Genomic DNA, 20,315 nt, shown 5'->3' with positions numbered 1-20,315 from the left:
CCGGGGGTTCAAGGGAACCTACCTGGCACTGGGTTAGGTATCCACTAGTGGAAGCCTCGGCCTTGGAAGAGGCGTCTGGCTCCCCTAGGGAAAATTGTGCGTCGGTAGTCCACGGCCCAGGGCCTGCCACCCCTCTGCTGGGGAGCGACCTCGAGCCGGAGCCGAAGCTCGGTATCGGATCGTCCCCGAGACCAAGGGAACCCACCTGGCTCCGGGCTAGGTATCCACTAGTGGAAGCCTCGGCCTCGGAAGAGGCGCCTGGCTCCGCTAGGGAAAATTGTGCGTCGGTAGTGCACGGGCAGGCACCCGCCACCCCTCCGCTGGGGAGCGACCTCAAGCCGGAGCTCGGTCTCGGATCGTCCCTGAGACCAAGGGAACCCACCTGGTTCCGGGCTACGTATCCACTAGTGGAAGCCTTGGCCTCGGAACAGACGTCTGGCTCCGCTAGGGAAAATTGTGCATCGGTAGTGCACGGGCCGGTGCCCGCCACCCCTCCACTGGGGAGCAACCTCGAGCCGGAGCTGAAGCCCGGTCTCGGATCGTCCCGAGATCAAGTGGTCTGCCTCGGCCGACGCCGGGCATAACACAAGGTCTCAAAGCCGCGTCCGCCGTCGACAACGGGGAAGGCTCAGCCCATAGCTCCTGCCGGAGCCGAGACTTCACCTCCTCCATCATCAACGCCATCTGCGACTTAAGTAACGCAGAAAAGTCTGCCAAAGAGAGGGTGCAGCGCTTACTACGGGGACCCTCGAGCCTTCTCCCCCGGCCCCCGGAGAGGGAGCAGGGGAGACAGTCTCGGCAGCTTTTTTACCCTTTTTGGATGGGGGGGGGGGAGGTCTTAGCAGATCTGATATCTACCCCGCCTTTAATAGACCTCTTTAAAGTGGAGCAAGTCAACTTTTCTCTTTTTGGGGGCCCGGGGGGTAAAGGCAATGCATATCGGGCATGACCCATCGTCATGCCCGTCCTCCGCCAGACATTTTAGGCAGCGTAATTTCTGAGGTGGGCGGGAAGGGTATTAAAGTGTATCAGTGCGATATAAAGATCGACCAAACTGACATTCTTAGGGCTGGAAATTGACACCAATGCAATGCAGATCAGAATCCCTGGCAGACTACATTATTGACCTTATAACGTGTGACAACAGAATGTGTGCAGCCCTCAACCTTGGAAATGAAATGATTTATGGCACTCAGCTGATGACAAGATGGCAAGATACTACCACTTGCACAACTGTGATGGATAGCTGACAGTGAAGAAGACTTCTGTTGAAAATCCGAAGATGTTAAAAGTGCAGGATTTATGGTAATGAAGTAATAGAGTAACATATCTATGGCAAGTGTTTTTAATTCAAACAACGTAATTACCTCTATGTGTAAGTCGCCGTTGAGTAAAGTCCGATACCGCCCTCCCGTGATCTGCCGTCCCTCTTTGAACCAGGTGATCTGGGGGTCAGGCTTGCCGGTGGTACGACATGTCAGGTTGGCAGACTGACTCTCTGCAACCACCATCTGGTCAGCTGGGGGCACCATGATAGTCGGGGCTTCGGCTGGCAAAGAAATCAACATGCCTCGTGATGATTATCACAATAATCTATATACCCCTCACGTTACACAAGCACAAACTCAAAGTGCCAAAGTGAGACAAAATGGTCAGAGCCATTTTAATATAAAAAATGCATCTAATTCAATAAGGCAAAACTAACATGAGATCCCCTTCCTCCTTATTGATCCTATTCATATCAAGTCACCTTTACAATGCTTATAGTCTGGAAGTTAATCTAAGGTACCGACGTTTACTATATCTGAAAAACTAGTGGACCTACTCCAGTCAAAGTTGGTATGAGATTATTAGACAGGCATACATAACTGGATATTACATTTAAAGACAATCGGTGCATGAATAAAAAATCTGTCTATTTAGCTATCACTATATTTCATCAACAACCAGACCTGTTCGTCACGGGTGGAACAAGCATTCTTTCGCACGGCAAAATAAGACCGTCAAGCTTGCCGACGTCAAGCAGATTGTCTTGAAAGGAATGGGAGAAATTACAGATGTACATTGGGCAAACTGTGTCCAACATGTTATCAAAGTTGAGGAAGAGTATTGGAAACAAGACCAGATACTGTCCAGCCTGTTGTTGTTCATTTAGGTGACAGCACAGACTCCAAAACTGACGACTAGGGCATTTCGTGGGACCAAGAATAGTGCAATACATATACCCCTGTTTCACTACGACATGTAATAGCCCGAATTACCACTGATATGAATTCTTACATATTCGTACATATTCTTAAATATATCTTATTTGATTCCCAAACATTCTTGTGGTTCGTGGGATTCGTGAGAAAAAATTTGTTTATCAAAGAATTTCTAAGAATCGTCAAGAATTTCAGGTTCGTGCTTTGTAGTACATGTCGTAATCGGATCTTGTCCACTTTGTTCAATTCTTGGCTCAGAATTTGATTCTCTTTCACCCGAAACAGCCCCGAAAGTCTCGAATCATCTACGAAAATATTAAAATATAAAAAAAATATCAATGATTTGTCTAAATGAATAATTACGCATGATATATTACACCTAATAACATGATGCATGAAATATAATATATGTGGCAAGGAATGATACATTCAAGTCAATAACACTGACCTGAAAAAGAATGCAAAAATAATTGGATAAATATTATTAAATAACTGCTTGAGATGCCCAACGCTAACACCGTATTCGAGCGTGCGTGATTCCCATGCAACCTTTCGAGTTGAGTTGATTGGTTCAACTGTGTCATATGGCCCTGTGACGCAGGGGTAGGATTACGCAGATGGCTGTTACAATGAATGCTCGTTCCACCCGTGACGAACAGGTCTGGTTGTTGATGAAATATAGTGATCATGGTGATAGCTAAATAGACAGATTTTTTATTCATGTACCGATTGTCTTTAAATGTAATATCCAGTTATGTATGACTGCTTAATAATCTCATACCGACTTTGACTGGATAGGTCCAATAGTTTTTCAGATATTGTAGTAAACGTCGGTACCTTGGATTAACTTCCAGACTATACAAGAGAATTCGGTATTTGCAAGTGTTAATATGATTAAATATCAAATATGACTAAATATGAACTTCAAAATATAACATTATACAAACCTGTCGAATGTCGAATATGTTAATGATGGTAAAGAAATGAAATAGTAAAAGAAGATTCAATAAACATTTTGTTTGTAGTGATTTGCTGCATATTTTAAAAATCGCAAGTAATTGATGGCAATTCTTCTTTGGCATGACTCATTGCATTTAACTTGTTAACTTCTTTCCTTGTGACAGACCTCTATTAATAGCGATATTGATAGTGATATTAATAAAAACAATAAAAAACACAACAAAAACATATTGACATTATCATGGAATAACCCTGCGTGTACACTGACCTACTTCCAGCATCACTGCAGGTACCACATGACTTCGTGCAACACGCTCGCCGCGGCCAGCCAATTCAATTAGCTTCTCCCCAGAGGAGAATTTTCCTAAATCACTTATAAGTCACGGCTGATTTTTATAAATAGTTTTCATATAATTCTTCTCTGGGGTGGCTCATTGCATAATCCCCTGACGGAGGTAGGCTTGCACAATCTAGAGGACCAGTGAATTTGATGAGCCATATGGTGTCCTTGTGATAATAAATTGAACCATGAACCAGGTAGGATCATATAGTTCTACACTACTGTACTTTTAGCAACGTTCTGTTAGGTAACAACCAATATTGTTATCAAAAACAATACAAAAGATGCAATTCACCTTGCAACTCATGTTGTTTGTACCAGTCCACTAGAAGCGAAGGGGTGGAACATACATGGAACAGCCTCCTGTCAACCAGCAAGTCCACATGTAGTAGTTATTGCGAGTGTTGGAGTGTTTTCATTCCACGGAAAAGGACAAACAACATAACTACAGTAGAATGGGTATATGAATCAAAGAACAAACTCTCTCAGCACTTCCTCGGTGAAGGAGTCAAACCGACCACTCTCTTTTAGAGTGACAAGCTCATAGCACCTGATATCAAAATGTACTCTGCTGGCGCCAAATTACTGTTGAGCAGATCTCCTTGATTGACAGTGCTGGCGAATGCTGCAGATCTCAACACCCCTCTAACAAAATGGCCCTTTAATCGTACTGGAGGGACCATGCCTTATGTCGTGTATGGACCCACAGCATACAAATAGGTAGACTAACATTTAGTCTCTGAAATCTTATATTACACAATATCCTTCTTGACTCTAAAAATAAAAAAATTCCCTATGCTGATTTCATGCTGTGGAATAGAGCTAGCTTGAGCTGGCTAGACTTGCTTTTGTATGCATTTCTAGATTATTATTTTTTCATAAAATAAATATATTCCACGGTCATGGTGCAGGACTAACAAATAGGCAACATTGCATTTTACACAACCCCACTGTAACCCTAAAGATTTGAGGGTTTGGCGTACATTGAGTGACGTGGGTAACCTTGCCATTGTATGTGACGAGGGAGGCAAAGGTGTATCCGATAATCTGATTGACACTCTGTCCTCGACATGAGCAGGCTCTGGTCCAGGGAAAATGCAGGAATTGTAAAATCACAGACAGAACTCATTTGTCAATCCTGTCCATTCCCACTAAAAAACTAAAAAAATGTACAATAGGTTGTTGGCCAGTTGTTATACCATCGATGGGGTTTTGAAACTTGGAAATATCTGTGAAGTATCCCCAAATAGTGGTGGGTGCTAACCTGTCATCCAAACAGGGCTGGAGAAACTCCAAAAACTGGGCTAAATTTGCAGACAATCACCACACCAGCAGTCATGATGGGACCACCTGTCCTCGTACTGAATCTTTGTGGAATTCCTCCTCAAAGCCAAACCTGTGCTTTCAACTGCCGGTGAAATGCTTTGATGTTGTAATCGAGAACGGAAGGTGGCCATACCACCTATGTAATCCGTGGATTCGAGTAAGCGTATGTGCCTTGCTAGACAGGAGAAATATCAGTATCCGATGAGCTGGCTGGGTGAGAAACTGGTTGAGTACCCGGGGAAGTGAGGGTCTCTGGGGGCAAACGCCCATAAGGTCAACCTGAAATGCATCAGAAATGGACCATACAGTATATATCTGCAGAGAACATAACACTCAACTGAGTGCGTCCACTCCAATACTGTCCACCCCTGGGATGTAATCGGGAAGGAGAGTGATGCTGTGCCAGCCTCAAACCAGGAGAAAAGACCATGCCCCATGGAGAAATAGCCAATGGCTCTTTGGTGCTTTTCTTCTGAATGTATGCTGCTGCAGTGTGGTTGCCCATCTGAAGCTGAACCACCTGCCCCGGACTACGTCTAGAAAGCACAGGTGAGGAGATGGCTCTCGATTGTCGACACGAGAATGCTGATGTTTAGTGTCCTAAATAAACTCCCAGCCAGCCTGAAAGGGAAGAATCTGTCTGAACTGCACAGTGGCAAGATAATGTAATTCTTCAAATTAATGCATCTCCAAATTAATACTGCTGCTGACCCCTAGCCAAAAATGTGACTCAATATCGATACAAATCCCCCCACCCTATCCCCAGTGGAATAATACATATCCTTACCTTAATCCAATCAAACAGCAAATAGCTTTGCTTATTAGTGCTGAGTAGAGCACTTCCGTAAAACAATTTACAGTGTTTTCCTAAAAACACACAGTTTATATGTTTATTCTGTTGACAGGCATTAAGGAAGTTCAAAAGCATTAAATTAATTGAACCAACAACAGTTCACTGATTGGTATGCGGAGAAGATGTCAACAAACTTGAAGGCAGACAAGACAAAGGTTGTATATCTGAGGAGTGTGATGAACCCAATCGCGTTAATTTCAAGATTTACAGTATACCGAACAGCCAGAGGAATTCCCCCAGCGAAATTCTCAGCCAAAGTTCATCAAATGGAATAGCTGTTGGCACTACCTGAACCAGATGTTGATACTGTTAAATGGGATGCATGAGCAGACGCACCTGGAAGACCACCTCCACCTAAGCTGCCATGTACCCAAACAGGCATAAAATATCCTGGGCTGTGTGGTACTGGCCTGAGAAAATTGTGAGTACAAAATCCTTCAGAGCCATGAATCTCTGGGTCGACAGATAGACAATCCCCCTCCCGGGTCATAAACATTGACCCCCAAGAAAACAAGATCCTGTGACGGATGAAAGTCTGATTTCTTGAGGTTGATGATCCCATGTCTCAAGTCCTGGGCCAGAGCCCAAATAAGCCTGTTGTTCAGGTAAGGGTGACACGGCACCCCCTTCGACGCACTTCTTGGGCTGGGACCATCAACAATTTCATAACAACCCTGGGAGCTGTGGATATGCCAAACGAGAGAAATTTCAGAGATTTCATTTGCCTGCATGACATGCATCAGGGAAGATGTTATATACTAAACCTCTTATTATTAGTAGAGGCTGGATGAGAGAGTCATCAAATAAAATGTCAATAGGTAGACCTGTTAGCTTTTGCTGTAATGAAGGGGATACGAGAGATCTCATAACGATCCCCTCCTTGAGATGTTCCAGAGAGAACAGGACATCTGTATATCTTCTCTTTTTTACTTTTGGCATGAAGCATATACATCATTTGCCTGTTAAATGCCCCTAAGTAACCAAGCACAGCAGGCATTCCTCATGTGCGTCATAATTTGGCAGAAGTCTTCTGCATAAAGTACACTTTGAAAACCAAGTCACTTCATATTACCATATAGGTTGCTGTGAGCCACTTCTAACCCGGAATCTAAACAGGAGGTATGAAACCTAGCAGGTACTTACATAGTACGTTGAGATAGAAATCTCCCCAGATGTAGCCGTGCTTGTTGGTGACATTACACTGGATCACCATGGCGTCTTCCTTGGTGACATTCACCATCATAACCTCATCAAACGCGATTTTCTTGAACCGATTATCTATGATGGCATCTGGAACAGGGCATCATTTGGACATTGTTTCACAATAGAGTCAATAACCAAAACTGTTTGTTTGTTTGTTTTTAAATGCTGCACTAAGCAATATTCCAGCGATATGGCAGCGGTCTGTAAATAATCGAGTCTGGACCAGACAAGCCAGTAATTGACATCATAAGCATCGATGCACAAAATTGGGATATGATTACATGCATCAACAAGTCAGCAAGCCTGACCACCCGATCCTATTAGTCGTCTTTTACGACAAGCATAGTTGCTTTTACTGGTTGAAGACATATTGCAACCCATATAAACACAAAAAAGCTATGTTAACACGTCTTAACAAGGATTTGAGGACATTTATCCATTTCCCTCCATAAACGACCAAAATGTACGTAAAGCAGAATAACAGTTTATTCACAGGTAGGAAAGATGTAAGGGTTTCAGAGAAACCACCCATAAACAAATATTGTGACCTTCTTCTCTCACCTTCCAGGCGTACAGCGTTGATAAACCACTTCACATCAGGCCGAGGCATTCCATTTGCCTTGCACTTGTATCGAGCAGTCCCTCCAATACCCAACTCCACATCTTTTGGTTCGTCAATCCAGTAGGGACGTGCTGCCAAAATTGAAAATAAATATGAAAAAGTATCAACTTAAGATGGGGTTTCAATCAAAACTGGCAAGACCAATGGGAGGATGAAATGTTTAGTTTGAACAAGTTTAGTAAAATCTAAATATTTTTTACATTTGTATACTTTTCCCGCATTACTCCTCTGAGTCTTGGAGCGGCAGGTAAAAAATCATAGCACTGGCACAGGGCACAATAAGAGTTCATCCTCATATTCAACAACCACAATCGTAGAGACAAATGGAATAGTGAAGGACTGCTCAGGCTGTCCTGGTAGCTGATTCTTAGCTGTAAAATCCCAACACAGCCCGAGGTGAACAACTCCATGCGTAATATCGAGTGCATGTAACTCCCTAAACATTGCCTCAGTGGCTAGTAGCAAGAGAAAATTTGTCTACTTGGTGAGGTTAATATAGGATGTTGTGGAGTGGCTCAAAAGGAGGTCCATGGACAACCTCGAAGTACCACATCCAAATCCCAAGCTATGGGACTAAATTTGGCCATTTATATCGCTTAGTGCTCTCTTAAGGCGAGACAAAGCATGCAATATCTGTCTGTGGCAGTTTTCTGTGTAGGTGAATGATTAGATTTGACTACTCAGGCAGGGGTAATGGATTGCTCTTTGCAAGACTTCCAGGTGAGACCAAAATCAGAGTAAGGCTCTTTGTTGCTCTTATTGTTTGCATCACCCTGGGAAGGAGCACTGGAGGCGGAAAAGTGTACACCTTTAGTCCTTCCCAGGGGATGCTGAAAGCGTCGACCACTCAAGCTAGGCTATCCGGTACCAGCGATATGAAGTTTTGGATCTGATGGTTCTGGCTGGTGGCGAATAGGTCGATGTTGGGGCAACCGAAGCTCAGACAAAGAAGAACAAAGGCTTCCGGGTGGAGCTTCCACTCTGTGGGAGCGTCTTTGTCTAGCTGGGATAGAGCATCCGCCAGGATGTTGTGACAGCCTGGAATGTGATGAACCTGGAACTGGATCCCCAGTTGATCCACAAGGTTGAAGAAGTGGAATGTGTGCTGTAGGAGCGAGTGTGAGTAAGTCGTTCCTTGATTCCTGAGACACCAGACAACGGTTGTGTTGCCTGTCGAGATGGTGAACCGGGAGTACCGAAGGGTCTGCTTCCAATGGGAGAAAGCCAGTATAAGCGCTTCCAGTTCGAGGTTGTTGATGTGACACAGTTGTTGAATGGCGACCTGTCCCTCTAGGTGCGCGCCCCATACCTGAAGGGAGGCGTCTACGAATATGTGTAACAAGGTCATAAGCCATGTCAAGGAGACGCCGTCTAAGACGTTTGATTCCACCTTCACCACCGGAGATGAGGTTTGCGGTGATCCGGGAGGACGATGGATATCGATGGATCTTGGCGACTGATGTAAGAGAGCAGGAACATCTGAAATGGACGCAGTTGGAGCCTTCCCCAGTTGGTCAAGTCCTGCGCTGAGGTTAGGAGGCCCAGGAGTACTTGCCATTGGCCCAGCGTGCGTGACTGGTGGAACGCCAGAGACAGCCTTAGAGACAGCTTCTGAAAATCCTCATCAAGGGCTGAGATCAAATTCTTGATCATAGGATCCGGTGGAATAGATGTAAGATCCAACCAAATAGTTTCCTTCTTATCGACACCCAGACCGGGAGAGGGCGCGACAGTCTCGAGTTTTTTGGCCAGCCAATCATCCACCTGGTCAAGGCCGAGGTGAGAGTCATCATTTGAGGGAGCTTCCTCATAGGATGGGCTAAAAGCACCTTCCGAAGAGTCAGAGTTGTAACCTCTGGAATGTTGTTTAACCGAGGTGTTCACTATAGGCATGAGGATGGGCGCCTGTAAGGGTACCTGTAGAGGCGCTGTGTGTATAGGTGCTTGAGGAGATGCCTGTATAGACGCTCGAGGCGGCAGTTGTAGAGGCGTCTGTAGAGGCACTGGTGGGGCCGGAGACGCTGAGACTGGCCGAAGCCGAAAGCACCAGGATCCGCTGCATGGACTGCTGTAAGTACTGAAAGTTCTTGAGCAGAGACACATCCATAAAGGGTAACTGGAACTGTTGCGGATTTGGTTGGTAGGCAGGGTAGCCGTAGCCCGAAGGCATCTGTATATTCGGCTGCATAGCCGCCGTGGAGTAGGCCTGCTGGTAGGTAAGAGCCACACTGGGCATCATTGGGTTGTAGCTATGAAGATAGACGTAGTAGTAGTCGTCAGCGTAGCCTGTGTAGAGACGACAACTGAGGTAGTGGGCTGCAGTAGATACTGGTCAGTCCCTATCCGAGGATACTGGGGAGACACCGCCGGGCTGGAGGGGTGGCAGGCTCAGAAGCATCACGACATTTTGCGCTTTAACTTGACCGCTTCCTAGAATCTCGTAGGTATTTGTTGAACGTTGTGGGGGATAGCGGGAGACAGTCTTTACACTTGGTTGAGTGTAATCACATTGCGTCCCGAGCCCAATTATGTATGCTATAATCGTTTTCTCCTAGCCAGTGGGTTTATGAAAAACATGTAAAACAACACAGCTCTTCCTTCTTTCAGTGAAAGCAGTAACGTGAAGACATCACAGGCCCTTGGTCACGTGGGAGCTGTGTCATAGGGTTGGCCTCTCAGCTAGTTGAAACAACTTCTTCAAGCAAGATCTTCACACAGCTCTTTCTCTCTGTCAAGAACAAGCAGTGACTGCATTAAGGAGTAATGCAGGATAAGTAAAAGATTTAATATATACCAGTACACAAATACGAGCATAATATATATATATAAACATATACTAGACCCATTGCAGAAGAAATTGTACAAGGAAGCAAAGCGCAAACCACAAATTAAAGCCAAAAGTAGACACAACGTGTCTGTCTGATGACAAGCAGGAATATGAAGATATGTGACATCACCACTTCTGTTGGTCACGTGGTAGCTGTGCTGGGTCAGGCTTTAGACTTCACACTTGTATGGAACAACTGTTTCTTTTCCTCAGCCTAGACCATAGCACAGCTCTGTTTCTGTCTTTAGGTCATAAGGAGTAATGCAGGACGAGTAAAAATATAATTTATAGAGGAACTTTTCGGGGTATAGCATTTAACATCTATCATGTCTATAGCTCAACATGATACAGGCAGGGAGATGGCTAATTAAATACAACACACACCACCTGTTGCAACATGATCAAGTTAGCCAAGAAGGATCTTTCAGCTGTCAGCAAATGTCTAAAACAAATATTTTTTAAAGTCTGGGACACATGGTTTACTTACACTCCACTCTCACGGACATGGTTCTCTGAACTCTCTGAGGGGACAGATCATTGGTAGCCCAACACTCGTAGTCTCCTCCATCAGAAAACTCCAAACTTGAAAACACAAGTTCCTGCCCAAAGCTACTCTGCTTGGCGTAGTCGGGCAAAGGTTTGCCATCAGGGCGCACCCAGTGCACGTCTGGTGTGGGACTGAAATGGCAACAATCAGTAACAATACTCCTTCAATACTACTGTGTGTAAACACTCAACTTGATCATGTTGTTAATATCAATTCAATCATACTGACACATTTGCTAAAAATGGTTTCCTAAAACATTTTCAAAACATGTTTAAAGCCACATTAGAAGCTTTTCAAAGCCTGTACCGAACCTAGAGAAGACATACACCAAGGTTTTTTCTACATGCATGAATGTATTTTGTACATGACACTCATTTCACTAGTCATTGTTGGCTCATGGGGGACTGTTGAAACATGGTTGAGGCCTGACTTACTTTCCAGCAAATATACACTTGATCCTGAATTCATCCCCACGTAGTCCGAAATGGTCAGTCGGGGAAGCCCACATGTAGGTGACTGGTCTCTGAACTTCTGAAGCTGCAAACCAAACATTACAAAGATAAGAATGACTAAGACCTCACACCATGTACACTGGACACAGGAAATCAAGGTTATATCATTTATGAAATCACCAGAGATGTGAAACTACTTACATCCCCGTGGTGTAATAAACTGGCGCGCTCCCTGCGTGTTTTTACGCACAATTCCATTCATGGCCATACAGGCATAGGCTTTTCCATCTTGACTGTCAATAGCCTTGACATTGGTGATACGCAGACGAGCTAAAACATAGGAAATATAACGAAATGTATTTTGGGGTAAAAATATTTTTTATACTTATTCTAACTCATACTTATTGCTTATCTCTACTCATTTCCAAAATGTAGTGGACACCTCCTGAACTGTGTACCTGGCGAACAGAGAACATCGACTTTCAGTGGTTGGTTATGGAACATTAAGCAGACATCAATAAGTCTATGTGAATACTGGGTGAGTTTTCTTGTTGTAAGGCCTATCTTCTGTTAGGCATAGTTAATTGTGCCACCACTAAGGGTCCAAACTGGTGAATTCCGGCCACATCTTGTGTAGAAAAATCTCCGAGGTAATGGCTAATGAAAACCATATCCAATCTCCAGAAACAGCCTTCCATAATCAGAAGGATAGAACAGTTTCCATGTAGCACTAATGTAGATGCTATGATTCTCACTAAATGTGGGTTGGAGGCTGAAGGGCGGAAGGGGGGGGGGGGGTGGGTGTTGGGGCTAGCCCCGCCGCTCTGTAGGCTCTGAGGATTACTACTCTCATCCAGAAGTAAATAGATTATTTCTGTGGTATTATTTGTAGATATTCCTTCTGAAATTTTGTCGTCTGGAGCTTGATCTGTTTACGTAGAAGCATAAAGGTAGATGCATACTGGACATAGGGATAAATCCTCAGTGTTCTCGGATCCTAGGACAGATGAAAGTGGCGGAATATGAAACTATCTGTTTGCCTGACCAGGTACTTGATTCAGGCTGAAATGGGCCAATGCATTCTCTACATTGTCAAATCCAGTCTAAGACAAATTAATTGCATGACTATCTGACATTCTAGCTGCATTGGCTAAGGCTGGGAGAAATAATGTCTTCTGAATTAGATGGTCAAAATCAGTATTGGAGAAAACACGCTTACAAGGTTTTGGTAGACAGAGCATGCCCTGGGGAGAGGGAAAAACCAAGGGGGCGAAGCCCTCACGTTTTTTTCCGGACCCCCAGGGCATGCTCTGTCTACCAAAAATGAGGGAAAGTGTTTTTCCATACTTATAAACCGTCTAAATTGATTAAATGTTATAACGAGTATCTATAAATGAGGCGCTTCATTATAGCGCTTCCTTGAAGACGTGATATCATAACTTGCACGTGAAATCGCTGACTTGCCAGGCGTTCAAGAGCACTTGGATGTGTCAACAACAAAACACAACTAAAATACTTACTTTTAAATGAAAGTGAAATCTTCGGTTTCTAAATGTTGCAATATTCCACTTCTTTTAAACTTTTCAAAACGAAAATTCGCAAATTTTAAAGGTGTTTTTTGCTTTACAAGATTTTCGACTTTAAACAATCCACCTGTTACATAGAGGTAGTTGTGACGAAACGGCTAGCAGTTACTTCACGTGCAGATTGTGCAGCATTGATAAGCACTTGTTTAAAAGCATGTGTTTTGAAACCTTGTTGTCCTTTCACCAGAGACTCTGAAGTGGAAAGATGAGCGACAACTTTCATTTTGTTACCCAGTCTTCATTCACTGTACACATGACATTCAAATTTAATTGAATTAAAATTTTGAATTGCTACTTGTGGTCATTTTTTCAGTTACTTGGTTAAACCTGGGATTTGAGGTTTTACATTCAAAGTAAAACCTCACGAACGAAAATAAAACCTCATAATAGGTTTTACTTTGAAAGTAAAACCTCTTAATAGGTTTTACTTTGAAAAAAACTCACAATAGGTTTTAATGCCTATAGAAAGAACTCTCTTACTTAATAGAGATCCCAATGAATAGGTTTATATAAGCTTGTTGTCAGGGTTCATGTGCTTCCCTGGTTAGGTGATTAAGCACCACATTCAGATCTAAGGCTGGAGCTCTGAAATTCTTATGTTTATCTTCAAGTCTGTACGATCATAGCAAGTCTAATATTTCTGGATCTTTGGTGAGCTTGATTCTGATATGCATAGTTAGCACGTAACTATTCGCTAAAAGATAGGTACTTAATGTTGAACCTTTGAGATTCCTGGTACTTTGGAAGTGACAAAGGAATTTTGCTACTTGTGGTAGGGCAGCTTTAGCAGCCATAAAACATTTATAGGTTGCAAACTGGTCAAAGCTCTTGCATTTCTCATGGTATAAATTCCTCATAGATCTGCAATCTGCCTTGGCTGCTCTGTCTGAATATCCCCTTCTAGTGAGGGTGAACGTTATATGTTCCATGAGTGAGGTTCGTAAGTGTCTGGGTTTTGATGAACTTGCATGTGAGGATGAAGAAAGTTCAGCACTTTGGGAATTCTACTGTTGGTGTACCTGTTAGTGCAACAAGCTTTGGGTGCCAAGTCCGTGCCGCCCAGTAAGGCACGACCAAAAGCAGTGATAGGTTGTTAGTCTGTCTGACTTTCTGAATAATCATTGGTATTAGTGTCTGTGGCTGGAATGCGTAAGCATGTAGCGCTTCCCAAGATACTGACAGGGCATCGGTGGGGCAATATCACATTTCACAATGTCTAAAATACGCATTCAATTTGATATTATCATTTTTTATCAAAAGATTAAAAGATTATTCACTATTTCCCGCAAGTTATTGAAAATACAATTCTCGTACACACTTTGAAAACTGGTCCTCAATGAACATGTCAAACAGCAAAATAAAGATGTTTCAAGCAGACCTTTGAATATATTATACAAAGTAATAAAATCAACAAAAATATATCTAAAAGTTGCCAAACTGACATCTTAGTTATTATTTCCATCTTTTCGTGCAATCGCGTGTAATGTAAGTCAAATGACATCTCGGCTTTCGTTGCCTCGTTTTCTCGATGTCTTAAATGCCAAAATATATGCATAAGAAATCTTTGTCACAGCTTGTAACCTAGCACTTTGCATCCATGAAGTTCTATATTTTTAATAGAGATCGCGATTTCATGCATAAAATGTTCAGAATTGTAAATTTTCTAATAAATTGTATATTAATATACTTATCCTATCTCACACTATGCCTTTCCTCTAATTCTTCGATCTTGGTGTGGAAACGTCCTAGAACAAAGTTTCAAGCTTCAAAAACACCACTCACCCAAACACATCCCACACATCACTGTGATCATGGTTCACGCACCACTAAAATCCTGTGCGACACGACCCCAGCGACCTGATCACCTGACATATCCAGCACCCTCATTCTCAATCTAGACCGTACAGGCTGGTGTAACTGTGATGTGGGGATGGTTGGGTGGGCATTAGCGTGTGAGATAGGATAAGTATACAAATATACAATTTATTAGAAAATTTATAAATTTTTAAACTGATCCTGTCTCACACTATGCATTTATCCCACGGTTAGATGGTGGGACGCAGATACCCTAGCCTGTAAGGACTTCAACCGTGAGATGTTCACGAGGAAGCTGCAACTAATCAGGAAAATGCAAAGGATTTTACAAGGATTAGTGATAAACTCGTGTAAGGGTTGCTTCAATAAAACCTCTTTGTGCTACCAAGAGCTATACATCATGACATCGGGGAATCTTGTGTTCCATGGTTTCACACAGGACGTCGTTACAAGAACGACCCCGTAACCATGAACCAGGCGACACCTACTCGGTCATGACTTAAATCTCACCCCGAATAGGAGGAGGTGTTTTGTTTCAAACACCCCATCCCCGGCGCAGGTTCTACAAGACAGACCTCACACATACGCTCCCAAGGACGTAAGGAGGACCAGCTTGGCATCTCTTTTATCGCTTCGTCAACCTATCAAACTCACGTGGAGATTGAATAAGGTAAGAACGAGAAGAGGAACGATTGACGATACCCGTTTATCACACAGGTCATCAATCAACTATTTAGACATCACATGCTCAAAGGCAGAGGTGAGCAGGTAGAAGATCGGGACACCATTTAAACAACTGGCCGCACCAGATGGTGACTTCTGTTGGTGTTGACCCGTTTATCACACAGGTCGTCAATCAACTACTGAGACATCACATGCTCAAAGGCAGAGGTGGCAGGTAGAAGATTGGGACACCATTTAACACATGGCCGCACCGGATGGTGACTTCTATTGACGTAAACCGAAGTCCCAACAGACAAGCATATATACCCTCCCTTTGGGAGCTTGTCTTGGAAACCCGATTAAAATAAGCGATTAATATTGCAGTATATACAGGAAACCAGACTTGGGACTTGTAGTCCACTGGGCTTCCTCATCTGTGCTGTGTGGCTGCTGTGACCTTGGACATCAGCGACTGAGATTCCGAAAGGAGTAGGAGGCAAAACCATATCAGAACGCCATAACATCTCTCCATGATGGCTGAAAGTGTGCAATACTATGCAACGCCAAGGTGGAAGTCACTGCCCTCGTCTCATGAGGATTGGAAGCAGCTGGGGTGGTAGTCCCTCAAAGGTGTAGACCCTGAGGATGATAGAACGCAGCCAGTGGAGATGGTGGTTCAAGATACATCAGAAGTTGCAGCCATCGACAAGTGGATGAAAACAGACGGATGGTCTGAGATGCCTTCAAGTAGATCTTGTAGGCTCAGGCTGGACACAGTGAGACGTCTTCCAAGACATCAGCTCTCAATCAATGAGAGTGGTGGAGGCTGAAAAGACGATCCGGTTGTCCTTGAATGCTTATCTTATTGAAGACGCTGGAACCGGACACAACCAACGTCTAAGCATGAGTCCCTCTAACACGAGCTGCAGAAGCGAACGCAATCAGGAAGATCGTCATGAACGTAAAGTTCGAGGTTTATCCACAAGTGGTTTATAGTCAGCCATGAGAAGTGACGGAAGAATACAGGGAGATCCCATGCTGGAGGGCCAAGTCTGGAAGATTGGTCCATAAGGTGATATGAGCCAATCAGTGTCCAAAGGTCAGCGACAGCAGAAACTTTGGAACCTGAAGTCATGGTAACGCCTGAATTACTCGCAGTCTGAAAGATCTGTGTAGATCTATCGGTTCAGGAACTAGAGTAAGTTTTATCCCATTAGTGTGTAGTTGGTACAGAACTGATCGCTGCCCAGTAAGTGCCCAGTGTCGAATCATAAGATGCCTTGTACTTCTTAAGTGACATAGGTAATCTGCTACTTGTGGTATAGTAGCTTGGCTGCAGAAAAACCCTGGATCTTGCAAACTGGTGAAAACTTTTCCATTTATCGCCACCTAGATTCTCGTTGATTGAAGAAGTGCTAAGGAGGCTGCCTTAGCTGCTCTAATGGAAATCATCTTACGAGACTGCTCTTGATATACTCCATACGTGAAGTTCGTATAATTCTGGTCTTGGATGGACCTGATTGGACGGAGGATGTAGCAGTAGTTTGGAAGTCTTAGTAGTGGAATCTCTGCCAGTTCGACGATCTCTGGAACCCAAGTTCTTGTCAGTCAGAAGGCGCCACCAACAGCAGTTGTAGGTAGCTCATGTGTAGAATCTTGTAGTATCCTTGGTGTTACGTTTACACTGGCGTATACATTTAGTGCAATAACTAACCCAAGTCAATGGCGGGTGAAAAACCATGCAGTCTCTTTTATTACATCACGATCTCACGCACTAGAGAGCAAATAAGGGAGGTAATTCTAATGCAAGTATTGGCACTGATAAAGTAGAGAGTCTGTGGATCGATATTGTATTATATCTTTTATACATACACAACATCTCCTCCCAAGTTAGCTTACATGTTCACCACTGTTAATTGTAAACATTAATAACAAGAGTCAATGAAATTCTTCACTGGTTAAAAGTCTATGTTCCCTGAAATAAACACATTTAACTGAACGTCTTGCAACTGATTCATACAACACAAATCATTTCAATTAAACGATTAATACTGCTGACATTAAAGTCACAAATCAAGGCGGACTGGAGCCTTTCTTTCGCACACTGGATATCGACGCTTCGGAATGACAACCTTGTCATTTACACACTGTTCTGCGTTTACTGTATGTTCTGCGTTTACTGTATCCTGAACACTTGTACATCTTTCTCCCTGAAGGAATGGAATGTTGATGCTACTGCGTTGATCAGGTGTAGCTTGTTTCGACGGAGTGTGTAACACAAGTTGATCTGTGTGATGTCGCCATGTAGTGTTCGGATCTACTTGAACTTGATATGAAACAGGTCCTGTGCGTTGAACAACTGATCCTGGTATCCATTTGGGACCATCACGGTAGTTCCTTACCATAACAGTATCACTGGGTTCAAACTCCTGTGTTCGAATCCTTCGATTGGCTCGGTCTTGGATCTGTCTCTCCTGCGAAATAGCCACTGTTTGAGCTACACTTGGCTTTAGAAGATCCAATCTTGACCTTAATCTCCTACCTACTAACAACACTGATGGTGGTTCCTTAGTGGTAGAATGTGGTGTGTTCCTATATCTCATTAAGAACACTGACAGTCTCTGTTGGAGAGTTGAATCTTGGGATCAACTTGCACGTAAAGCTTGTTTCAGGGTCTGAACAAACCTCTCAGCTAACCCGTTACTTGCAGGATGATAGGGCGCTGACGTTATGTGTTGGAACCCATTCATGCTGGCGAAGTGAGCAAACTCTTCGGACGTGAACTGAGGTCCATTGTCACTTACGATTTGTAGAGGTAATCCAAATCTACTGAATATGCTGCGAAGAGCTTCTATGGTCTTAGAAGCTGTGGTTGAATTCATAATTACAACCTCTGGCCACTTGCTGTAAGCATCAATCACCACAAAAAACATTTTACCTTCAAATGGGCCTGCAAAATCAACATGCAGTCTGTGCCATGGACCTTGTGGGTACTGCCATGGATGCAGAGGTGAAGGTTGTGGCAAGTTCTGATGTCTCTGGCATTCATCACATTCTTTGGCTGTCTCTTCTATGTCGTTGTCTATGTCTGGCCACCACACATAGCTTCATGCGAGGGCCTTCATTTTGACGACACCTTGGTGACCTTCATGTAATTCTGTCAACACCGTCGGTCTGAGACTGTGAGGAATTACAACACGCATGCCCCACATGAGGCAACCTTGTTGAACTGTTAGTTCATCCTTGCGTCTGTAGAATGGCTTTAGAGATTCATTATCAGTCATACACCATCCTGTGAGAGTATTGTCAACTGCTTTTGACAATACAATGTCCTTTCTGGTCTCTGTGGTCACTTTGGAAGCTTCAACTGGTAAACTTGATATCTGTGACAAGTTAAAGATACTAGCTGGGTCTTCATTGTCATAGTCTTTGGCTTTGGCAGGTAACGGTAAACGGGAAAATCCGTCTGCGTTGGCGTTACTTTGGGATGTCCTGTATTCTATGTTGTAGTCATATGCTGACAACAGAATTGCCCAACGTTGTAGTCTAGCTGCCGCTAACGTTGGAATACCAGTCTTTGGTCCGAATATCTTGGTGAGAGGGCGATGATCTGTAACAAGTGTGAATTTCTTACCAATGAGGTACTGTGAGAACTTCTTCACACCGAATGTCAGGGCCAAAGCCTCCTTGTCGATTTGAGCATAGTTGAGCTCTGTGCTCGTTAATGTTCTGGATGTGAAAGCGATAGGTTTTTCTCCATTCTTGGTGACATGTGATAACACTGCGCCAACCCCATATGGAGAGGCATCACATGCTAACGTAACTGGTCACTCTGGATCATAATGTACAAGTACATCCGCTGATGACAACAGTCTTTTAGCTTTCTTAAAGGCACAATCAGCTTCTCTGGTCCAGTTCCATTCAACACCTTTCTCGAGCAACTTGTGGAGTGGTCGGAGCACTGTAGATAGATTCTGTAGGAACCTGTTATAGTAGTTGAGGAGTCCTAGGAAGCTGCGGAGCTGCGTGACATTTTCAGGTGCGGGAGCTTCCACTACTGCTTCTACCTTGTCTTTTGATGTGTGAAGACCATTGGCGTCAATCTTGTGTCCTAGATATTCCACTGAATCTTGGAAAAAGAAGCATTTCTCTCTGCTCACTCTTATACCCCAGTTTTCTAATCTCTGAAGCACATTTTTGAGATTAGTCAAATGTTCTGCTGCAGATTTGCCTGTGATGAGCAAATCATCCATGTAACAAAGTACTCCGGGAAGTCCCTGTAGAATCTGTTCCATTGTACGCTGGAATAGTGAGGGTGCTGAAGACACACCAAAGGGTAGGCGATTGAATCTAAACAATCCTTTCTGGGTACTCAGAACAACTAACTTCTTTGAATCATCTTCCAATAACATTTGTTGGTATGCATTGGACAAATCTATTTTACTAAATTTCTGACCACCAGCCAAATTGGAGAACAAATCTTCTATTCTTGGAAGTGGATGTTCCACACGCTTTAATACAGGATTAATGGTGACTTTGAAATCTCCACAAAGTCTTATTTTACCATTCTTCTTAACCACGGGAACTATTGGCGTTGCCCAGTCACTAAAGTCAACAGGTTCAATGATTTCCTCCTGTACCAGCCTGTCAATTTCTTCATCCACTTTTGGGCGTAGAGAGTAGGGAACTGGTCGTGCTTTAACAAACTTTGGCGTCACTCCCTCTTCTACTTCAATCTTGGCTTTAACATTTTTCACTGTTCCAAGCTCCTTGCGAAACACTGGTGCATGAGCTTGTAAAATGTCCTGTAACTCGCCTTTAGTTTCTCTGGGTACGGCTGTTAACTGTTTAATCCATGGCCAGTGAAGCTGTATCTTGGGAACCAAGATCTTCCCAGTAAAGACGGCCCTGGACCAT

The 20,315-nt window shown here is 43.5% G+C and overlaps 1 protein-coding gene across 13 annotated transcripts in view; it reads right to left on the bottom strand.

The window, feature by feature from the left end:
• LOC124140099 (neuroglian-like) overlaps positions 1-20,315 on the bottom strand; it is a 73,116-nt gene that overhangs the window by 27,486 nt on the left and 25,315 nt on the right. For all 13 annotated transcript variants that reach the window (XM_046507452.2, XM_046507454.2, XM_046507453.2 and 10 more), the window contains exons 5-10: positions 11,536-11,664; positions 11,317-11,419; positions 10,823-11,013; positions 7,448-7,579; positions 6,827-6,973; positions 1,368-1,549 (exon numbers count right to left, since the gene is read on the bottom strand). In XM_046507452.2, coding sequence (XP_046363408.2) covers positions 1,368-1,549; positions 6,827-6,973; positions 7,448-7,579; positions 10,823-11,013; positions 11,317-11,419; positions 11,536-11,664 — 884 coding nt within the window. The remainder of the gene's footprint in view (positions 1-1,367; positions 1,550-6,826; positions 6,974-7,447; positions 7,580-10,822; positions 11,014-11,316; positions 11,420-11,535; positions 11,665-20,315) is intronic.

The sequence above is a fragment of the Haliotis rufescens genome, unplaced genomic scaffold, assembly GCF_023055435.1.
Source record: "Haliotis rufescens isolate VD_foot unplaced genomic scaffold, xgHalRufe1.0.p SCAF_22, whole genome shotgun sequence".
Lineage (NCBI taxonomy): Eukaryota > Metazoa > Mollusca > Gastropoda > Lepetellida > Haliotidae > Haliotis > Haliotis rufescens.
Note: the sequence above shows the minus strand (reverse complement) of the source record. Positions and strands in the feature narration are given on the sequence as shown.